The sequence below is a fragment of the Drosophila bipectinata genome, chromosome XR (assembly GCF_030179905.1).
Source record: "Drosophila bipectinata strain 14024-0381.07 chromosome XR, DbipHiC1v2, whole genome shotgun sequence".
NCBI lineage: Eukaryota > Metazoa > Arthropoda > Insecta > Diptera > Drosophilidae > Drosophila > Drosophila bipectinata.
The window spans coordinates 20,993,174-21,014,347 of NC_091735.1; the positions used below are offsets into that span (position 1 = coordinate 20,993,174).

General features: G+C 36.8%; 1 protein-coding gene and 1 long non-coding RNA gene across 24 annotated transcripts in view; both read left to right on the forward strand.

The window, feature by feature from the left end:
• The first annotated feature begins 757 nt into the window (after positions 1-757).
• The window catches only part of dlg1 (discs large 1), a 48,034-nt gene continuing 27,617 nt past the window's right edge, over positions 758-21,174 (forward strand). For 13 of the 20 annotated variants that reach the window (XM_017244016.3, XM_017244019.3, XM_017244020.3 and 10 more), the window contains exons 1-4: positions 3,651-4,590; positions 4,724-4,855; positions 12,881-13,005; positions 13,533-13,721. In XM_017244016.3, coding sequence (XP_017099505.2) covers positions 3,666-4,590; positions 4,724-4,855; positions 12,881-13,005; positions 13,533-13,721 — 1,371 coding nt within the window. In that variant the 5' untranslated portion in view covers positions 3,651-3,665. Of the gene's footprint in view, positions 1,258-3,650; positions 4,591-4,723; positions 4,856-12,880; positions 13,006-13,532; positions 13,722-21,174 lie in introns of those variants that run through there. The other 7 variants (XM_017244028.3, XM_017244042.3, XM_017244022.3 and 4 more) reach the window with 5 other exon arrangements.
• Positions 14,200-15,458, forward strand: LOC108127167 (uncharacterized). 4 transcript variants are annotated; one of them, XR_011441772.1, is made up of 6 exons: positions 14,200-14,381; positions 14,439-14,533; positions 14,581-14,867; positions 14,923-14,989; positions 15,050-15,166; positions 15,224-15,458. It is a non-coding gene; the product is annotated as an uncharacterized lncRNA (long non-coding RNA). The 4 variants fall into 4 exon arrangements; XR_011441771.1 differs by having other exon boundaries at positions 14,201-14,381; positions 14,435-14,533; positions 14,598-14,867; XR_001773410.3 differs by having other exon boundaries at positions 14,201-14,381; positions 14,598-14,867; positions 15,040-15,166.

Here is a 21,174-nt window from a genome sequence, read left to right on the forward strand (position 1 = left end):
GTGAAGCGAAACAAACAATTTTTTTCGGGCCTCGAGACGAGACAAGCAAAAATTTCAACATCGCGGCGATGTGATTCGATTTCGATTTATTTTTTTCAGTTTTTGAATATGAGTGGCAGTGAACAAATACAGTGAACTCTCGTGGAAAAAGAAAAATAATTTTTTAAAAAATATTAAAACTTAAAAAAAGACCCCCCCACCTTAGCCCAGTGATCACTGTACTATCGGAAGCATATTACAAAATTTGCGCGCCTCTTGTGCATTATTTTTCTATATTTTTTGTTGTTGTTGTTTTTTTTTTAATATTTTCTGATTATACAACAAAATATTTGTATTTTCTTACATTTTAGATGGTGAATGGAATTAAATGAAATTCAATCAAATGCAAGCCAAGGATAACGAAAGGATCCGATCGGAGTTCCACACGTAACGGTTTTCGTTTTTTGTTGTTGTGTTGTGCCAGTGTGTGTGTGTGTGTATGTGTGTGTATTAAAGACAAGTAAAGGGATACTGATACTGTGTATATAGAGGATATATTAAAAATATCGCCAATTTCCAGTGCAGTCCACTGTGCCACCCACAAAAATGTGAAATTCCCAAAAAAAAAATAACGAAAATAAATAAATAAATTAAAGAAATTATTAAACCCAAGCCGAAACGTAACGTAACGTAACGCAAAGTAACGTAACGCACACGTAAATGTAACCAAAACTGCCCCAAAATAATAAAATTAAAAATTTCAATAAAAAAAACAAGAAACTTTAAGCGCAAAAATTAAAAAAAAAAAATCAAAGAATCTCCAAGCCAAAACAAACGTATTTGTACATATATTGAAACTAAAACATCTATATACTTAAATAAATAAATATATATCTTATATATTGTATTGAAACATCCATACATGTGTATATGTGCCTGCAGAACTAAAATAAACTTAACTTAGTTAAAAAAAAATATATAAATTTAAAAAAATAAATTAATAAAAAAAAAACAAAGCCAAAGACAAACACACACTCACACCTCTCCACTAAGGACCCACACATATATATATATTTTCATTCGAAAACGATACCAGAAAAATACTCAAAATTGCTACCCAAGCTCTGCCCAGTTCGACGGCTTTGAACCACTCTCAAAGCTGCACCACCGCCGCAGCCGCAGCCGCCAGCAGCAGCAGCAGCAGCCACAGCACCACCCCCTTTGACTTCAACATCAGCAGCAGCACCACCACCCACAGGATGCCAGTGAAGAAGCAAGGTGAGCGAGAACCACATTTTTTATTCCCTTTACCTCTCGAGGTTCTCCTTTTTTTTGTTGTAATACCCCTACAGGAGGGGCTTATGGGACTTTTTCCAGGATACACATGTGATTAGCATCACCTGCGGAGGGCATTTGTTGCTTTGTTCCGGGGACTAAGTTGGTCCGGGGCTTGGAAGCCAGAGGGCCTTAATCCTTGCCTATCTGATATCCTTTGTTTGCCGTGCTCCCTGGAACACCTTCTTGATCTTCATCAGATACGGTGGTCACATGTTCCTTGTCTCTTGTTTTAAAGTCTTTGGGGCTTATAGTTCTCGACATAGTATCCCTGGGAGAGTTTCCTGATCGGAGTAACCTCCAGTTTCATTCAGTTTATTCTCTTCACCCTTGTTCCTTGTTTCAAAAGCTATGTGGCTAACACTGTTTACCAAATCCTTTTTTTCATACTCCCTGGAAGAGTGTCCTGATCGGAGTAACCCTATAAACCTATAGAATTATAGTAACCATAGCCGTCTCTCTGTTTGATAGTCTTTTATTTGGAAAGCTTTTACTAAAAGGGCTTTGAAAAGGCTTGTACCCTTTTTCCTATCTTTTTATTTCCCTTTTATTTTATTTCCCCTCAGAAAGGGTATAGGCGCATTCTTAAGAAGAATCCTTGTCCGTCTGTCCGCCTATCCTCTTCTATTCTCTTCATTACAGACTCTACATATGTCATATAACATTGGTCTGCCCGTTTGTTTTTCTTCAATCTTATCCCTCAAATTCGAAGCTTAAGAGTTTTATTAAAGAGCATAATTTTTTTGAATCTTAATCTATCGTCTAAATGAATAGACTCTTTGGTATAAAAGCTACTACTTAGTATAAGAGTCTTGTTAAGTAAGTCTTGTTTACTCTGAAGCTAATACTTCCATTTAAATAAAAGCTATGGAATTATACCATTTTGAAACTAAAACTTTACAAAAAAAACTTTCCCCCAGTTTTTAAAACATAAAGAATCGTCTATATATACAATTATCCTCTATATTATCTTCCAAAAATATCTATCGAAATATCATCTTATATATTTTATTAAAATGTATTTATTAAATTTATTTATTTAATAATCAGCTTTCACTTATAATATAAGTATAAGCAACTACAATAGTTACAATATTTGTATTTATATAGGAAGATGTAGCTATAATCCACGAAAGAACTCGAAAGTTACATATATAGGGATAATGGTGGGGACAAGAGGTGGGGGATAGTAGGCTATCAATGTTGCACATAATATAAAACATATCATGTTCAGCATAACGGGAGGGTCGTCCATCTTTGAATCTTTCTCCAGCGTCCATTTAAAGAACTAGTTCCGTTTTGAAAAGTCTCATAACCTCAAAACATCGTCACCCAAAGTGCATTACCACTTCGCCGTGCTCAGGAGCTGATATTTCCAAACCTATGTTTATTTTGCACTCTCCGGTGGCTGGCCATTAGCTGGAAATCCAATTCAATTTGCCCCCATGAATGGCAGTACAGTGAAAACCGATGGAAGCCGACCCTCCATGGCAAAGGATTAAATTGGATTAATTCTAAACTAATTTTAGCTGCCAGCTACTACCTTTTTGCGACTACATTTAAACTTTAAACTCGTGAGTTTGAGGGACATGACTTGGATGGGTTTAATCTTGAATAGTTTTAATAAAAAAATAGATAGTTTTTAGCAAAAAGATACATACTGAAGAGCAGGCCTGTGGGTTGTGGGTTCTGCCTTTTAACCGCAAAAATATGTAAATTAATGCTAAGGAAACATCTGATTTGATTATGTCACACACGAATCATATTTGGGCAACTGAAACGAGCCAAAAAAATAAATGAAATGAAATGGGAAAGCGAGTCATGAGCCATGAGCCGTGAGCCGTGTGGCATGTGCCGGGTGAGGAAGGGGCAGATACATAAAAGCTGTAAAAGACAGAAAACGGTATGGGCTGCCAGCAGCTCTGCAAATGGACAGTGAAGGTCAATTTTGGCGACATCGAGCCACAGACACACATCGACATAATGTGACTCGATTATAATAATAAATTATGTGTTTAATTTTTTGGCAAGCGCCGTCCGCATGACAATCAGCCACCAGGATGGGGTCTGACCTCTGACCTGTCGAGCGATTAGAATTAAATTCTAATAACAATAATCCAAAGTCATCTTAAGGAACCAGCTTTTAAAGAGAACTGCCACCTATAGCTACCCTATAGACCTACCCTATAGAATAATAATATTTAAAAAAGGCGTCAATCTTTATTGATTTATCGGCGTTGGAAGAACAAAGACTGGCGTTGCACAAGAGACCCCCTATAAGGGTCTTGGGGCCAGTTCAGCGCGGTTCGTGGACCTGTAGAGAGGTCTCAGTCTCAGTCTCAGTCTTTGGCATGGACTCCGATACGGACTCGGATCGGGAGAAGAGCAGCGATCCCAACGAGGGTCTGCTCAGCAGCGACGACAAGACCTTCCACGACGACGAGGACGAAGAGGACTCTTCCCCAGCGGATGACGAGGAGGAACCGGAAGAGGAGTCTCTCTTGCCTCAAAAGAGGCAGTCCCTTCCGCGACAGGAAGAAGAAAAGCCAGCACCTTTGGTTTTCGTTCAGCAATCGGAAGAAGCCATCCAAGTGCCTATAGAAATCGATGAATCCGTTGATGGAAATCCAAAGGAAAAGGAAGTTCAGTTGGAATTGGAATTGCAGGTGCAACCACCTGACCCAGAACCGGAAGCAGAACCAGAAACGGAAGTGGTTGAACCAGAACTCGAAACAAAGCCTCCGAAATGTCCGTCCTCGTTGCGCGACAGTGTCCGCGAGTCCATCGAGTGCTTCTACTCCGCCCAGGATCTCCTCGAATACGGCCATATGCTCTCCTCGACTTCTATGGTCCGAACTCCCGACGTAGAGTCCGGCTACTTTGAGAAATCCGAGAGCGATGCCTCCCGGGACGAGTGGGAGGGTCCATCGTCCTCCTCCTCTGGCGGTGCGGCTCGCCGTCGCCTGCTCTCCGGGCTCTCGGGCCTCTCCGCCTCCTCCTCCAGCCGGAACAGTGCCGAGGGACTGCGCATGGAGCTGAGTCGCTTCCGGGCCATGATCGAGACCCTGGAGCGGGAGAGTCTGGAGAAGTCCCAGTCGGATCAGCAGCTGAAGGTCAAGGCCAAGCCCAAGCCGAAGCAGAGAACCCAATTGCTGGAGTCGGCGGGCGATAGTGGGTCCGAGCAGGGCTCGGAGAGGGGTTTCTGGTCCACGGTGTTCGGTCAGGCCGCTTTGGGAGCCAGCCAGGACGAAGACGAACGATTGGCGGATATACAAAGTATGCAGTGGTATTGGGGAGTTACAGGCTGGGGATAGTCTTCCGTAGTCTGTAGGATTTAAATTCTTATCATTATCCTATAACGTTTTTATATAATTTATTAATTATCCTTTTAATCTTCTTTCACTTGCAGAAGCTCATCGCGCTCTCGAGCTGCTCGAGGACTATCACGCTAGACTCTCCGAGCCGCAGGATCGGGCGCTGCGTATTGCAATCGAACGCGTTATACGCATATTTAAGTCTCGCTTGTTTCAAGCGCTGTTAGGTGAGTAATCGAACTAGATATTTATCGATTAAATCGATTGGTGCTTAATTAGTTAGAGGAAAGTAAAGAAAATAAGGGTTTAAGTAAGCTTAAGCTTATGTTTAGCTACAGGTATGTTTTTCTGGAAGTTATAAGCCTCTGTTAAGTGATTAGATAAATATATCGATAAAATCGATTGGTGCTTAATTGGTTAGAGAAAGTGGAAAAAGGAAGGTTTTAGGTAAGTTTACGTTTCATTACTTCATCTATTTTTAGTATCTTACTAGAAATTGTTAGGCTCTGTTAAGTTATAAGTAGCTATAAACATATCGATAAAATCGATTGGTGCCTAATTAGTAATCTAAAAGCAAAGAAAATTAAGTTTTAAGTAAGTTTAAGCTTAATATTCTGTACTCTCTCTTTAGTATCTTAATGAAAATTATTAGGCTCTGTTAAGTAATTACTAATAAAAAATGTATCGATAAAATCGATTGGTACTGAATTAGTACATTAAAAGCATTCGATATAATATTTAAAGTAAGAAAAAGCGTAATTCTCTTTCTCTAAGTGAGAAATATATACTAAAATGAATCGATTCAATAGATTCTTCAGATAAAAGAACAGAAAATAAGCCTTAAACAACTTTCAAGTTTAAAGAATTATCGAAATAGTGGCTTGAAATATAAAAATTAACTTTTATCCAATACCCATTCAAATTTTCTATTCAACCTAAAAACCAAGACCAAAGAACTTGGTAGCGCTTGGTAGCTAACAACTTTTATACTTTATTAACCTAGAAAGTTGGAACAAGTTTCTCGAAAAGTTTCGCCCAAGATTGTTCGACCATGTTTGATGAGCTGGAAAGATCCTTGAAAATAGTTGTGTTATCTGTTCGGCTCTTGCCTATCGCCTATCGCCTATCGATTTTTGTTGTCTGTTTCTTTTTGCTGGAAATTATTTCCACTTGACAAGCAGACAACAAAAGCAATAGCAGTAGCAGTAGCAGTAGCAGCGACAACAAAACGATAATATTGCATAGGATTTGGGTCAAAACAGCCCAGCCAGCAACAGCAGCGGAAAACAGCAGGCGGCTAAAACCAGAAAGGCTGCCAAATTGGCTAAGATGTTGCTATTTTCTAGTTAGCTTCTACAAGAGAGAGAAAAAATAGAGGCCTACAAGAATAAAATTTAGGGATGTCGGAAATATATCAAAATATCGATATATCGATATATTTTCTCTTAAAAAAATATTATTATCGTGATATTTTTTGGGCAAAAATAGTCGATAATAATATTTTTGAGTTGGTGTTCTCCGATATTTGTCGCGAAAGAAAGGAAATGCAGGTTTACTTGAGTATGCCATTTTGTAGTTGGGAGACAAATCCGTTGGAATTCTGGAACTCACAAATTTCAACGATGCCGATGCTAGCGAAGGTTGCTTTAAGTTTTCTTATCACGCCTGGAAGTTCGGTTCCATCTGAACGGTTGGCTTCTGCCATTAAATGTATTGTCTGTGACTCCCGTAGTCGAATGACAGACCAGCATATAACCGAAAGCGTTTTTTTTAAATCATTGAAGAAAGATTTATTTTGTAATTAAGAGTAATTAAGAGCACTAAATAAGAGAATTAAGTAATTAGAATTATTAAGTACATATTCCATGAATTCCATGAAACTTTTTTTTTTTGTATTAAGTTTTTTTTATAAATAAATTTGAATACAATGTCCTTAATAATTTTGTTATTTTTTATTTCAAAGAACTTAAATAAAAGTTGCTTGAGAGTGGGTATAAATATTTGTTGTTTTTTCAATTCACTTTTTAAATAAAAAAATATGTCTTATTTGCAGTTCATAGCGGATGCAAACACATATTAAAACCTTTTTATACCCTTGCAGAGGGTATTATAATTTTGTCCAAAAGTGTGCAACGCAGTGAAGGAGACATCTCCGACCCTATAAAGTATATATATTCTTGATCAGGATCACCTCCTGAGTTGATATGAGCATGTCCGTCTGTCCGTCTGTCCGTCTGTCCGTCTGTCTGTCTGTCCGTCTGTCTGTTTCTACGCGAACTAGTCTCTCAGTTTTAAAGCTATCGTCTTGAAACTTTGCACACACCCTTCTTTCCTTTGCACGCAGTATATAAGTCGGAACGGCCCGGATCGGCCGACTATATCCTATAGCTGCCATATAACTGATTGATCGGAAATGGTATAACTTTGGTGTTTTTAGAGTTAGAGAGTTCAAATTTGACATGAGAGCTATTTTTGGCAAAACATAACGTCATGCCAAATTTCATAAGGATCGGCCGACTATATCCTATAGCTGCCATATAACTGAACGATCGGAAATGACCCAACTTTCGTGTTTTTGAAGATAGAAAGCTGGAATTTAATACAGATTCTATTTTTGGTCAGTTGATCCAACCCATCAAATTTCATTAGGATCGGCCGACTATATCCCATAGCTGCCATATAACTGAACGATCGGAAATGGTATTTGGTAGAAATATCAACTTTCGTATTTTTGAAGATAGAAGTTTGGGACTTTTTTTTAGATTTTGTATCGTAATAAATTGGATTATATATTCCTATTTCCATAAGGATCGGCCAACTATATCCGATGTTTGCGATATATATCCGGTTTTAACTGCAAGGGTATATAAACTTCGGCTCCGCCCGAAGTTAGCTTTCCTTTCTTGTTTAGATTTTGTATTGTAATAAATTGGATTATATATTCTTATTCAGATAAGGATCGGCCAACTATATCCGATGTTTGCGATATATATCCGGTTTTAACTGCAAGGGTATATAAACTTCGGCTCCGCCCGAAGTTAGCTTTCCTTTCTTGTTTTAAATTTAAAAATAACCTTTTTTCAAATTTAGCTGACTATAAAAAATATCGAAAATACTCGATATATCGATTTTTTTTGGTGATATTTCTGAATATTATCGATTGATATTTTTTTCACAGCAAATATCATCAATACGATATTTTTTCAAAAACCAACAACCCTAATAAAATTACAATTTCTGTGAAAAGTTAAAGATTCTAAAGAAGATATAACATTTTAGTATAAATATCGAAAAATATAATAATAATCAATAACAATTTTATTAATATTTAAATAAATTTGTTATAACCAAAATACAAATATTTCAATATTTTTAATCGCATGTGTTTAGATATTTTCAAGTGCCATCACTATTTAAAAGTTTCGCCGCTAGATTTTACAGCCTTTCGTCCATCTCCTTCGCTCTCCCGCTCCCGCTCGCCCTTTTTGGGGCTACAGCCCCATCTAGCTGTCTCGCTTTGTCCATCCATCCGTCCATCCATTTTGAGGCGGTCTGCAGTTGTCTATTTTGCGGGGCCTGCCTGTTGTATAATTTGCAAAAGTTCTGCTAGGTTCTCCCTGCCCCTACCCTCCCATCCGACCCTCTAGCTATCTATCTATCGTTCTTCCAACCGGCCCGCCCTCCTGCCGCTGGCGCTCCGTAGGGCCGCATCCCTTTCTATTGCCCCCCGGGGGGTTGGATACAAAATGTGTTGCCCGCTGTCAGTGGCAGTTGCATAATCCGTTTCGTTTCGTTAGGCGACTCCTCGCAGCGCCCGCTCCGTTCTTCTAGTGCCCTTGCTCCCCTCGGCTATCTCCTCAGCTTTTCTTCGCTCAGTACGCCTGCCTTCGACATTGCCTTTTCCTCCAATTCTACTTCTCATTCTCGTTCTTCGTTCTCCCGTTCTCCCGGCTCCCGTTACCGTTACAGTTTCAGTGGCTGCGCTTGGCGTGTCAGAAATGTTAAACGGCTGACAAACACACACACACATAGACAGGCACACACAAGTAGACACAAACACGCACAAACATGCAAAACAAGCCAAACACGTGACACGTTGGAAACCAGGAGCTTTTATACGACTGAGCATTCGGGGTGAACCTGGATGGGCCGAGAATTGGTATACTTAACTGGAATTACATTAAAGCAGGACACCTAGCATTAGGCAACAGTAGAGTGGACCTTGTAAAGAGATGAAGTTAAAGGGAAATTTTATTATAGTTTTAAAATACAAGAAACTATCAGTTTTATTTAATTTGTTAATATTTTCTAAATTAAATTTTCTTTGTCTATTAAGTTCGATTTCTATGTCAAAATAGTTAACCCCTATTTGGCTCACACCTGAGACCTATGACCTTTAATTATATTTCCAAATGCTTGGCAAGGTTCACCCTTTCCTGGCTTCGTGTGTGAAATAATTAACAAGGTATTAGCCGCATCCTAGCTGTGTGTGTGTGTGTGTGTGTGAGGTTGCCCCTGGGACTTTCTCTCTCTCTCTCTTGTTACACATTGCTCCTCACCTCCTCCCCCCCTCCTAAAGTCAAATCTGCAAACATTTGCATTGAACGATGTTTGGAACAAGAATTGAGAGATTTCTCACACATGACGCTGGGACATGGAAATTCTCTTCATTTTCCAGTTAATTAATTGAAAACTTTACATCCGAAAATACGAAAATCCAAAAATATTTTAATTGATTGACAACCCTGCGTATGAGTAATTGACAACATGGCGTATGATTTATTACTCATACGCACTGTGGTCTTTCGATAACAAAAAAATAATGGAATATGGGTTTAAATAATAATTTAATCTTGTGCCAGGATAAGGACTGGTGTGTGTGTGCCAAGGGTCATGAAGTGGAGCCATGTGCCGGGCGAAATCCCAATTTAATTGGCCTAGAATTCGAATCATCTGCGACCTGGTCCAAAGCTATAAACCTACATACATACGTACGTACACTTGAGACCAAAGCATATAATATCTGTGTGTGTGTGTGTGTGCCAGCCAGAGTACGTATGCAGATAATGTGGATACTTTTACGGTTGCCTTATCGATTTCCCGGAAACTTTTCCAAACCCAGACCATACCCAGCGAGATAAAACGAGATGGCGAGAACTAAAGTTTAGCATCGTTTTTTATTATATTTTTTTTTTTTTTGTTTTTTCTTTTGCGGCACCCATCGACATCGGCATTCCGCTGAGTCAGGCAAAAATGTTGGCACAACAACTCGAAATTGAAAGAACAATAACAGATGGAGGCTGGCTCTGGAGGGAAGTGCCACCAGGGAAGCACTAAAGAAGCCATCCCGGCCAGCATTCCGAAGCATTCGATAACTCATTTTATGTTCAAGTGGCCAAATCGATTGCATAACTGGCACTGGCACTGGGACTAGCACTGGCACTGGCCACTGTTTATGTACACATACAGTTGGCGCCCCCAAGCATGGATAATTAATCATCTCTAATGTAAATATGCATTTCATTTGCTTACCTAGTGCCTTTGGGCACACTAATGGGCCAGTGTGGCCTTAAACAGAACCAGTTGGAATGAGTTTGGAAGTCATTAGTCATCATTACTGTTTTAATAGCCTAACTGTAACTGTACCTGAATGTTTTTGCATAATATGTGCTTTTGGGCACATTATTTTCAGTGTGTCCTTATAGAGAATAAATTGAAATCATTGTGAAACCATGTTTCTTTATTACTCCTCAACTATATTTTATTTTATAGTATATTTCCTCTTGCTATCTATACGCATTTGGTGACATTTACAAACTTATCTGCCCAGAGAGGAATAGGCATTAGTTCGAATGAGTTTTTATGTAATTTATTATAAACTCAGATTTAATGTTACTGTATCTTTAATAGATTATATGCTTTTGGGGATATTATTTTCTGTGTGACCTTGTAGAAAATAAGTTTAATATATATAATAATAAAATATAAGTTCCTCTTGCTTACCATATGGATTTGGTCACATTAATTAACACTAACATGCCCAGATAGAACCAAAGCATTAGTTAGAATAGTTTTTGATATAATTTTTGTTTCCAATACCGTCCTTGTATCGTTGATGCATCTAAAACATACGTGCCACTTGCCTTATATATGCCTTTGGCCACATTAGTGCCAGTGTGCCCATATAGCACATTTAGCATGAGTTAGAATGAGTTTGGCAATCATTAGTTATCATTACTGTACTAGTGTACACACTATTTTCATACTTCTGCCCCCCCTCTTACAATATTGGTGGGATATCGAATGCCCCATGGAATTCCATTCAATATGGCCTTCTCTCTCGCGCAGCATATGCTACCCGTCCCTGTTGCACGCCACTGCACATAACGGGATTGTGCTGGCAAGTGACGCTGTCGTGCACAGGAAATTAAATGGGCGCCATGGATTTCGTTTCAATTTTATTTTTTCGTTTCAGGCTTTTTTTTTTCAGCTTTTTCAGTTTTCAGTTTCGGTTCCCGCATTTGGGCCACTTGACTGCTGTTGAAGCGCAACATATTGGCGGTGGCATATGTGTTAGTGTGTGTGTGTGTGTGTATATGGGGCGTGGGGGGGAGGGGCCGGGTTCCGGTACCCATCCACCCTCCTAGTCGGAACCCCCTTGCGCTGTCAGTGGCGCCAGTTTGCATTGAAATGTGTGCATTTGAGATGCATTCTGACAGTTTCTGATTTCCGTTGCTTTTTCTTCCCCCCCCACTCGTTCATAATTACACTGAAAGAAACTCAGTAACTATCGGCTTAAGTTCGATTATCATTAAAAGTCTGATATAAACAGTGATTGAGTTTCAAAGACTCGAGTTGTGGATTTTTTTAAAGAATTTCTTTCTTTCAGTCTCCCCTTTCAAGGCTCGGGCTTTGTTTATGTGTATTTATGGCCAAGTCTCCGATCCGTTGGTTTTATTCATTCGACTGCACTTCTCCGGCTCGTTATCGTTATTCAATGTTTTTCAACTTTATTAACCGCACTGCCACTTCTCTATCCCCGTTCGGCTCCTGTTTATTTTCCCAAGCATTTTTTTCGCCGGCATCAAGGGGTTAAGTCATTCAGCTCCCCTACTTGCTTAGCTTTTCCTTTTTGCTGATTTAGCAGCGGCCCGGAAAAAAAATAAATACATTTCGAGACCCTCGTGGAACAGAAAGTCAAATAAACACTTCAATCGGAAGTCTGGAAAGTGAATCATGACTGCCAGAGTCGGGTTTTGATCGGGTAAGTTTTTAATGGAGTTTTTTTTTTGTGGAATTATAAAGCTAATTGGTGTTCTTTGATTTCAGATCTCAGTCTCTGTGGACTTGGAGTGCCTAACATCATCATTAGAGACTTGGAAAAATATAAAATTATAGAAATCTAAAAGGAAATACCGTAAAGGAGTCTGGAGATATAATTGTTATGATTATAATATATAATTAAGTATTGCTAGATACTAGTACTAGATTGTCCAGGACTTGTTCACTTTGTTTAATATTAGAAAGAAAACACAATACAGGATTCTGGATTTATTTGTGAAACAGAAATTATAATATTTATGAATAATAACTAAATAGTATTCACATAACTATGAATGCAAGGAACTTTATTCGGGTTTACCATTGAAAACTTCATAGATAGCTAGATATAGGATATAGATAGATAGTAGTATAGTAGCTGATGTTCTTCAATTTATTTAAATACTATTTAATTTTAAACGAAAAAAGGTTTAAAAAAAGATCTTAACAGTTCCTTATTAATTTGTTAAGAGTGTCAAAGCTTTCCTTTCAATATTAAGGAATATTTATTAATAAGGTATTATTTGGAAAGTATAATAAAATCTAATAAAATATAATGTTCTTTAATATGTTCTAATAAGTACTCTATTTAGTTGTTAATATTTTAAAGGAGTATTTAATTGTTAGGTGCATTAAATTATTATAATAATTATAATGTATATAATAACAATAAGAATACATAGAGAATAATTATAATAGTTTAAAGCATTTTTAAGTATTTTAATATAATATCTTATATTTTTAGTGGTATAACCATAGACCATATGAAGATCATAAATAGAAAACTTAGATTCATCTTAAGACATCCTTAGTACTAAGTTACTAAGACAGCATCTAAATTCTTTTATAAAATACACCCTTCATTTAACTAAAATTTTTCCAAATAATTTTTAACTAATTTTCAACTAATTACTTACCAATTCCCTTTCCAGATATACAAGAATTCTATGAATTGACATTATTGGATGACTCGAAGAGCATACAACAGAAAACTGCGGAGACATTGCAAATTGCAACAAAATGGGAAAAGGATGGGCAGGCCGTTAAAATAGCCGATGTGAGTGCTAATCTAAATTAGTTATTAGCTTTTATTAGTTTAGTTAATTATTGGGTGTTAGCTGTTGGGTTGAAATCCTAACTAGCCTAGAAGGAGATACTATTACAACTCCATCTCCAGATTAGAATATAAACGTCTAGCCCCTAATTAGAGTTACATTTTCTGAATTTCATTTCTCTCATCATTTCATGACATTTTCCATTTTATAGCCACAGATATCATCATATTTCGACCCTGCCTATATATATATCTGTTATTCCGAATCTATTTCCATATTAATTTTCAAAACAATTATGTCCTTAATCAATTTTTTTTTGTACTTTGATGATTTGTTGTTCTAGAAACTAGACTATCAACTGTTCTGCGCCTGTACTTCTTCCCTAGATTCTTTATCATATATATGTACTATATATCTTCTGTCTCCTCACTCGATCTGCTCTATTCTATACTTTTCTATATTCTTCTCTTCTTCCACACCATGCTTACTACTACTACTACTACTTACTATACCCCCGAATATCGCACAGTTTATAAAAACTTCAAATTTAAATCGCAATTGCGCCTATGAGTTTAACAACGACGCCTCATCCAATCAGAATCAGACCCACCAATCAGCTCTCAATCAAAATCAGATCGCGAATAATGTCGCGAACAGTGCCCAAGCACATGCCGAGGCCCTCAGCAGAACATTTAAGAGTGAATTGGAAGAGATCTTGGTAAGAAACACACTCCTTCCTCCTGCATGCCACCCCATTCCATATTCATAAGCATTTTAATCAATTTAGGGATGGTCTTTATAATGACGTTTTTAAGCTTTATCGATATATTGTCTTTATAACAATTTCCAAACTTATCATACCTATCGATTGTATTGAGGAACCTCTTCTCTGGTGACTTTTAAGCTTTATCGGTATATTGTCTTATTAACAATTTCCAAACTTATTTTACCTATCGATTGTATTGAGGAACCTCTTCTCTGGTGATATTTAAGCTTTATCGATATATTGTATCGTATCTTACGGTTATATTGGGAAACTCATCTCTATTTAGGGTTCTTGCACTTAATTGTTTTTAATATCGAATCCTTGCGATTATTTGACCATCTTTAGCTCGTAAGACACATCGATTTCAAAAAACAAAGCAAACTTTGAACTAAGAACTTCAATTTTTACTAAAAAGTAAGCTTTGATTTTGAATTCAAGCCCATATAAGTCGACATTCTCTCGACGTTCATTCAAGTGAAGCTCTCAAAAGTTAAGTTCTAAAAAATATTTTGAGCAAATAATTTTTGAATTGTGAAAAGTTTACAAAGAATATTGCTTGAATAAGAATTTCTAAGAATAAGTGCTAATAAATAGTGCTAAGAATAAGAAAAGGTAAAGTTCATAAAATAAATCAATATACAATTTATTCAAAATTGTTATTCAAGTTAGATCTCGAGTCTTAACAAGGAATTACTTAATATACCTGATATTTAAAAAGCACGGGGAGTACTATATATAGAAGTGTTAGCTTCTATCGTGTGAAGGTATTTATCATTAAAAATAAATAAATAAACTCAAGTGACTCAAGTAGACCCTCTCTGTTTATAGTTTAAATAGCGTACGCTATAGAGATAATATCATTAATCAAGATTACCTGAAGAAGATTTTCAAGAAGCATAACAGCATTCACCATTCTACAGTAACCGAAGAACAAGAAATTTTTTACTGGATTTGCAGATCAAGTATTCAATATAACAAAAATATCTGAAAATAATCAAAAAATATTGGCTTGAATTGAAGAATTCCCAGTGAACTCCAAAGAGGCACCTAGTCCTCCTGAATATATTAGTGTACTTTAGAAGTTTTTTGTTGAAAAAGGTATGTAGTAACAAAATATTTACATAATTCAAAGTCTATAAGGCTTTAATTTCAGAGATAGTCTAGTTTTATTCGAACGATTTCTAACCACAAGATCTGCATAAGATTCAAGATTATCGAAGGTATGTGTCTTAATAATGAATATAGGCCTATTATATAAGTTTCATCGTAGTCCTTTGCAGTGCTTGGATAGATTTCAGAAACTTATCAAAATGGCGAAAAAGTTAGAAACTAAAATAGTTGGAAAGTCGGGATATATAGTGATAGTGATTGTAAAGTAAGATTGTACCTTTAGAACAGTAAGTTGGTGAAGTCTATATTTCTTATTAATGAGAATAATCAGCACTTATCTAAAGATATCAAAATTTTGGCATCTCCCTGGAGAATCGTTTGGTGAAGACACTCAAAGGCCCATTCGGAACAATGTTACCATTTCTTGGAATATAAAGCCCTTTCTGGGCTGTACACACACTTCAAGAACTAAATTCTTTGTAGAGCATGTCTGTCTCAGTTTTAAAGTCTAAAAATTTTAATGTTAAACCTACATAATGTAACCGAATCCAAGAAATAAACCGTACGTGGGAAAGTGAAGAGGAAATAATACATTGATGGGGGCGTAAATGGGTTAATATCCGGCCCATAAAAGTTTAGCTCCTCCAAAAAAAAAAAAAAAAAAAATGGGTAAGAATCGAGAGCAAAACCATTAGTTGCCCCGTAGCAACTAATTGAAATCTCTCGAACGTGTCCTGTGCCTCAAGCACGTGGCAAATGGTTACAACAGCCGCCAGGATGAGGCAGGATGATGATGGCAAGGATACCAAGGATGTTGGAATGGCAAGATGGAGTGCCGATGATTGGGGGGCTCGAGCAAAGAGTATTCGATCCTTGAGCCGAACCGAGCCGAGCCGGTTAAGGCGGTTGAATGTCCTTAGGGCTGTAATTCTGTGATGTCCTGGGCTGCGGCTCGAGTGGCTATGACAACCGTGTGGGCGTGAGCCGCCACCAAGCCACCTAACCACCAATCAAGGCACTGTTCCAGATGGCTTGGATATCCTGGAAAAAGTTGATTACCAAAGGGAACTTTTAATTGGGAATTATGGCAAGAAAGATTATGGCCTTAAGATTCAACATAAAAAATTAAATAAAAATATTTTAAATAAAATTAAATAGGGTATCTTGTATTCGAACCCTGTAAGGACTCGATTGTAGACGATTGATGTCCCTTATACCTACACATTAAAAAGCAGGAGCTGCAGACACAAAGGCTCAGATTTACGTTTCACTCTCAAGCCCCGTCCCCGTCCCGTCTCTTTCGTGCTTCGCTCTTGCTGTCCCGCTTGCACGCCTCTGCCGTTGTCCTTTGGCGCTTTGTTTTTGTTGTTGTTGTTGTTGTTTTTGTTGTTGCTGCCATTATCCTGTCGCCAGGGACATGCGTACTGAAATCGCCAAGTCGTGAAATCGTTCATAGGAACGGCGAAACGATGAAACGTTACGTTAAAAATTGGCAAAAAGAAAAGAAAAGTGGGAAAAAAACACAAAATATAACGGCGGAACGGAAAACGGTAAATGCCAGGCGGTAGATGAACGGTAAACGTTCGTACAGTGGTTGCTCGTTAATGAAAATGATGAAATATTAAGATTATATATTAAGAATATTAAGATATTAAGAGTTTAGTTTCATTTTATTTTTGAAAGTACAATGATTTCCAAAGACATTTTTTTAGGAACTAATTATTGAGTTAAGATTAGGGTACTAGAATTCATTTTATTTGAGCTTAAACTTAAAAATCTGAGAGCTTACCAAAGTTCTAGTTAAAAATTGAATACTTAAAAATAATTATATTTTTTGAAAATACATAAATATAAAACGAAAAAATTTGTAAAATAATATTTAGAGAATAAAGCGCATAATAATGCTTTTGAAGTCTCAAGAAGAAGAAAAATTATTTATCCGAAGAAAAATTATTTATTTTAATTATACAACTTAAAGTTCGTAAATTGTTTAAAAAACTCACTTAACTTTAATACAACAATATCTTTAAAATTATTCCATTCTTTTTCAAAAACTAACATTGACTAAAAGAAGCTTTAAAAGTAACTTAGGAATATAAACCTCAAAAATGCAAACAAGAATGCCTTAAATATCCTTATTATTTAAACAACCATTTGTAAAACTTTTGAAATTTTGAATTAATTAATAATTTTATCAATTAGCCAAATAAGCCATAAATATAAATAAAATAGTAATTGCACAAAAACCACTTCATTTAGTTTAAAAATGTTTCAAAAATATTTTAAAATTGATACATCATCATAGTCCCTAATAGTGGCCCCACTGTAACAAGGACCAGCTGCCTCTGGCTCGAAGGATGCTGATTTCTGATCCTGAAAGCCGACAAATGTTTGTTATCAGTGCTAACCAATGAACGATTGCCCAAGGTTCCCATTACTTATGTCTTCTATACATATTTTTTTTTTTTGGCTTAATTTTTTGCTTGTTGTGCCGTGTTGTTTTGTTGTTGTTGCTGTTTCGTTTGGGTCTTTTGTTTGGCCGGGCCGAAACGGCGACGCCGGCAGAGCCGAACGGCTTTCTGAGCTTTCGGCTATTTGGCGGGTGCTTCGTGGCCCAAAACGGACGGACCTCAGTTCTGGCCATGTTGGCCTTTTTCGAGCTGACTTTTGAATTATTAAATAGATGGGGTTTTTTGAAGAAATAAAATACATAAATTTTTAATACAATTTTAATAATTAGTACTATTATTAATTTAGTATAATACTTCCGTGTTCTTAAAAATCATTTTTGATCAAAATTAGGTTTTATAATTGTGAAAACACTTATTTAAGAGTTGTTGGTTTCTGGTTAAGAAGATTCCTCGATTTCCTAAAAGTTTTCTATATTTTCATGAGGATTATTATAATACACCATTTTAGATACAAGTATATTTAATTTCTTCATTAATTAGTGCTTGTAAATAAGTGCTTGTAAGGTGAAGTCCAGATTAAGTTTATCTTCCAAACTTCCAAAAACGAGCACAGCACCTTTTATTTGAAGACGTTTCCTAAAACGTCTTCAGAAGGGAAGTTATTAAATATTTTTATGTAATTGGCCTAAAAAGAACTTTTAATTAAGTTAAATAGTAAAAAAAAATTAATATCTACAAAATGATAAAAATGAGGCTTTATGGGTAGCGCAACTATCGCATACAGTCCCTTAACATAAATCTTAATGCTATAAAAAAAATTATTCTGTTAAAATATTCTGAATATATGAATAATACAATAATATAAAAAATAATATGAATAAAAATATATTATTTAGGCGATAATATGATAACATGGTATATCTTAAAATATTAGAATATACACTAATTTGTATTGAAAATATACTGATTTTAGTGCCTCATTTAGTCCATGAATTATATTTTTTTTACAATATTTATTATTAAGTACCAGATTCGTATGTTCAAGACCTGATGAGTACAGTTCCAGAATCTCCTCCTGGACTATACCTACACCTATCTAGTCCGTTGGCTTTCTAGCCATTTTCCACCTGATTACTGGGGCCTCTGAGTGTACGTGTGCTGGGGACTCGCCATCACTGACGGATGGGCGAACGGACCTGTAGTCGTAGTCGCAGCCGTATCCACCCGGCCTGGGACCCGGACCCGGACCCGGTCTGGTCTGGTCTGGTGCGGTGCGGTGTGGTATGCCGCTTGGTGGCATTAGTGGGTGTGGAGTGTGGGTGCTGACGAGGGCAGCGGCTAAGACAGAGGCAGAGGCAGCGGCAGCGGGAAACGGCAACAGCCGTGGCAGCGGCAGAGGCCGATGCAGAGGCAAAGGCAGAGGCAGAGGCAGCGGCAGCGGCGGTAGTAACAGTCGTGCCGTCGACGCGTCGAGTCGCACAAATTTTTGCATAGCGGCGCGTATCTGTCTACGATGCGTGTGTTTGTGTGTATTCCGGCGTGAGTGTGTGTGGGTGTGTGTTTGACTTATTTTTTTTGTTTGTATTTTTTTTTTGTGAACGTGGGGATTCACCTTTAACCCCCCAGACGCTGTTTAACCCTCGTTAACTGTAGACAAGCACGCACAAAGCAAAAAAAAAAAAAAAAGCAAAGATTACAAGTGAAAACAAGGAATTGTACTCTGTTTTTGTTTATTAAGCGACTAGAATGGTCTTTACATATTTTCTCAGTGTAAGCCCTGGCGTGTATCCTTGTTTTCTTATCAGTTCTAGACCGGTTTCCTTTATTTTTGTTGGTATTTCTCTTCTGACACATGCGTGTCCATCACTCATCTCGTTTGGCGCCAAAAAAACAAACATTTTACATAATTGTAAGACATAATGTACACATTGAACAAGAAAGCAAAAAAAAAAAAAACTGAAAAGCCAAGGCGGCAGGTGGCCGAACTTACAAGGCGGCCAACGGGGCGGATGAGTATTCCAAATATTACGTATACGCCCCGTGCCTCACCACCACCACCACCACCACCGCCACACACAGAGCAGAGCAATCGCTCACAAATTAAAACCGTCAGGTGGCACACACACACATTTTAGTATTTAATTGAGCCATTACTTTTAATTAATTGTTATAATTCGGCTAGGCAGGCAGGCTGTCAGCCAGGCATCTGCCTTCCGAAAACTATTTATTCGTTGGCTCACAATTTAATTAAAAACTCTGCTCTAAAGTTCATAATCGAGTTCATAAATTAATGAAATTATACCAAAAACATAAAATGATAGAAGGCAGCTTCTCAGCTGAAAGTTGTGTAAAATGTTTTGCCAACTTTTCAGTTTTGTTTGGCATTTTCTCTCACACAACCAGTATATATATTCTCCTCTCTATATATGTTGCCGATCCATTGAGTTTTTCATTCATGGCTGACCGTCAACGTCGTCTGGCATTGGAAAACATCGTTAAACCGAAAGAGCAACAGAAAAGAACAATACCTGCGACGACGGCAATATATCAGACTATTTATTTTGGCAGCTCGCCGCCTTCCCTCATGCCAAATACCCAAATACCCGAATCCCAAATACCAAATACCTTATGGATTTTCCCCCCAGATCCGATCCGACCTATCCGCCCCCCCTCGAAGCCACCTGCTAATTTCGCGATACAATACCCAGAAGTATCTCGAAAAACTTTACGAATTTAGAACATCCGCGAAGGAACTGCGAACATGTGTTCTTCTGGCCAAAGAGCTGCCAGTCTGTAAACAATTGGGCCTTGGCATCACGTACTCTCTGTCTTGGCTGGCTGCTGGCTGCTGTCTCATCCCAAATCCAAATCTGGCAGTACAATAAACCAGCGAGTTTACACGAAAACGTTAGCATATAGTGGTGGCAGGCTATAGAGGCTTTTAGATTAAAGGGAGTTCTCTTTCTATATTATTGCAAGTATTTTAATGAAAGTTCGCCAGTTTTGTATATTTTTTGTACTTTAATTCTTAAGAAAGGCCCACTTTTATTCCAAAAAGTTAACACCTTTTCTTTTTAATTTCTTAACCATTTATTTTGTTAAAATTTTACAAAAAGATGAACCTGTTTCTATATTTTTCAAAAATCCCACAATTTCTTGACTTAAGACAGACCATAAAATTTCGTCTATAAATGTCTATATTTGGTGGAAAATATATTACAATTCCTTTTCTTTAATTCTAAAAAAAAAATCGTAAATAATCATATTAAAAATACTAGTATTTTATATAAAAGAAGGCTTCTACTACAAAACTATTTACTAAAAATAACAAAAAAGAATCATATTAATATTAGAAGCGTTCTCTGAAAAGAAAGCCTGTTTTTCTCTTTTTTTCCATAAAAGGCCTTAGTGCCTTCATAATTAAGTTGTGAAAATCATAATGATATATTTTTTTTCATTAATGGGAAACGAATAAATAAGTAACAAAAATTAGTTTTTACTAAATTTAATAAATATTTTTTCTTAAACTTTTGCGTTAATATTGAATGTCAGTAATAAATGAACATTCTATTACCCCTTAATACCGATCATATAATATAGAAAATTCAATATCAAGACAAATGCTATTATTTCCCTTAATACCATGATAAAATTCAATTTATTTGAATTATTATACATACATATGCTTGATATGTTTAACTCCTTTTTTAAAAACTTTCCCAAATTTTGAGCTTTAATTGTTCTCTACTCAATTATCAACTTAATTTATTACAAGCTAATTTATTTTTTATTTACAAAGCTCATACATTTTTATTATAAAAAACATAAAAATCATAGCCCCCAACTTCAAAGCTCAAAGTCCAAATAAAAATCTGCTGGAAAAA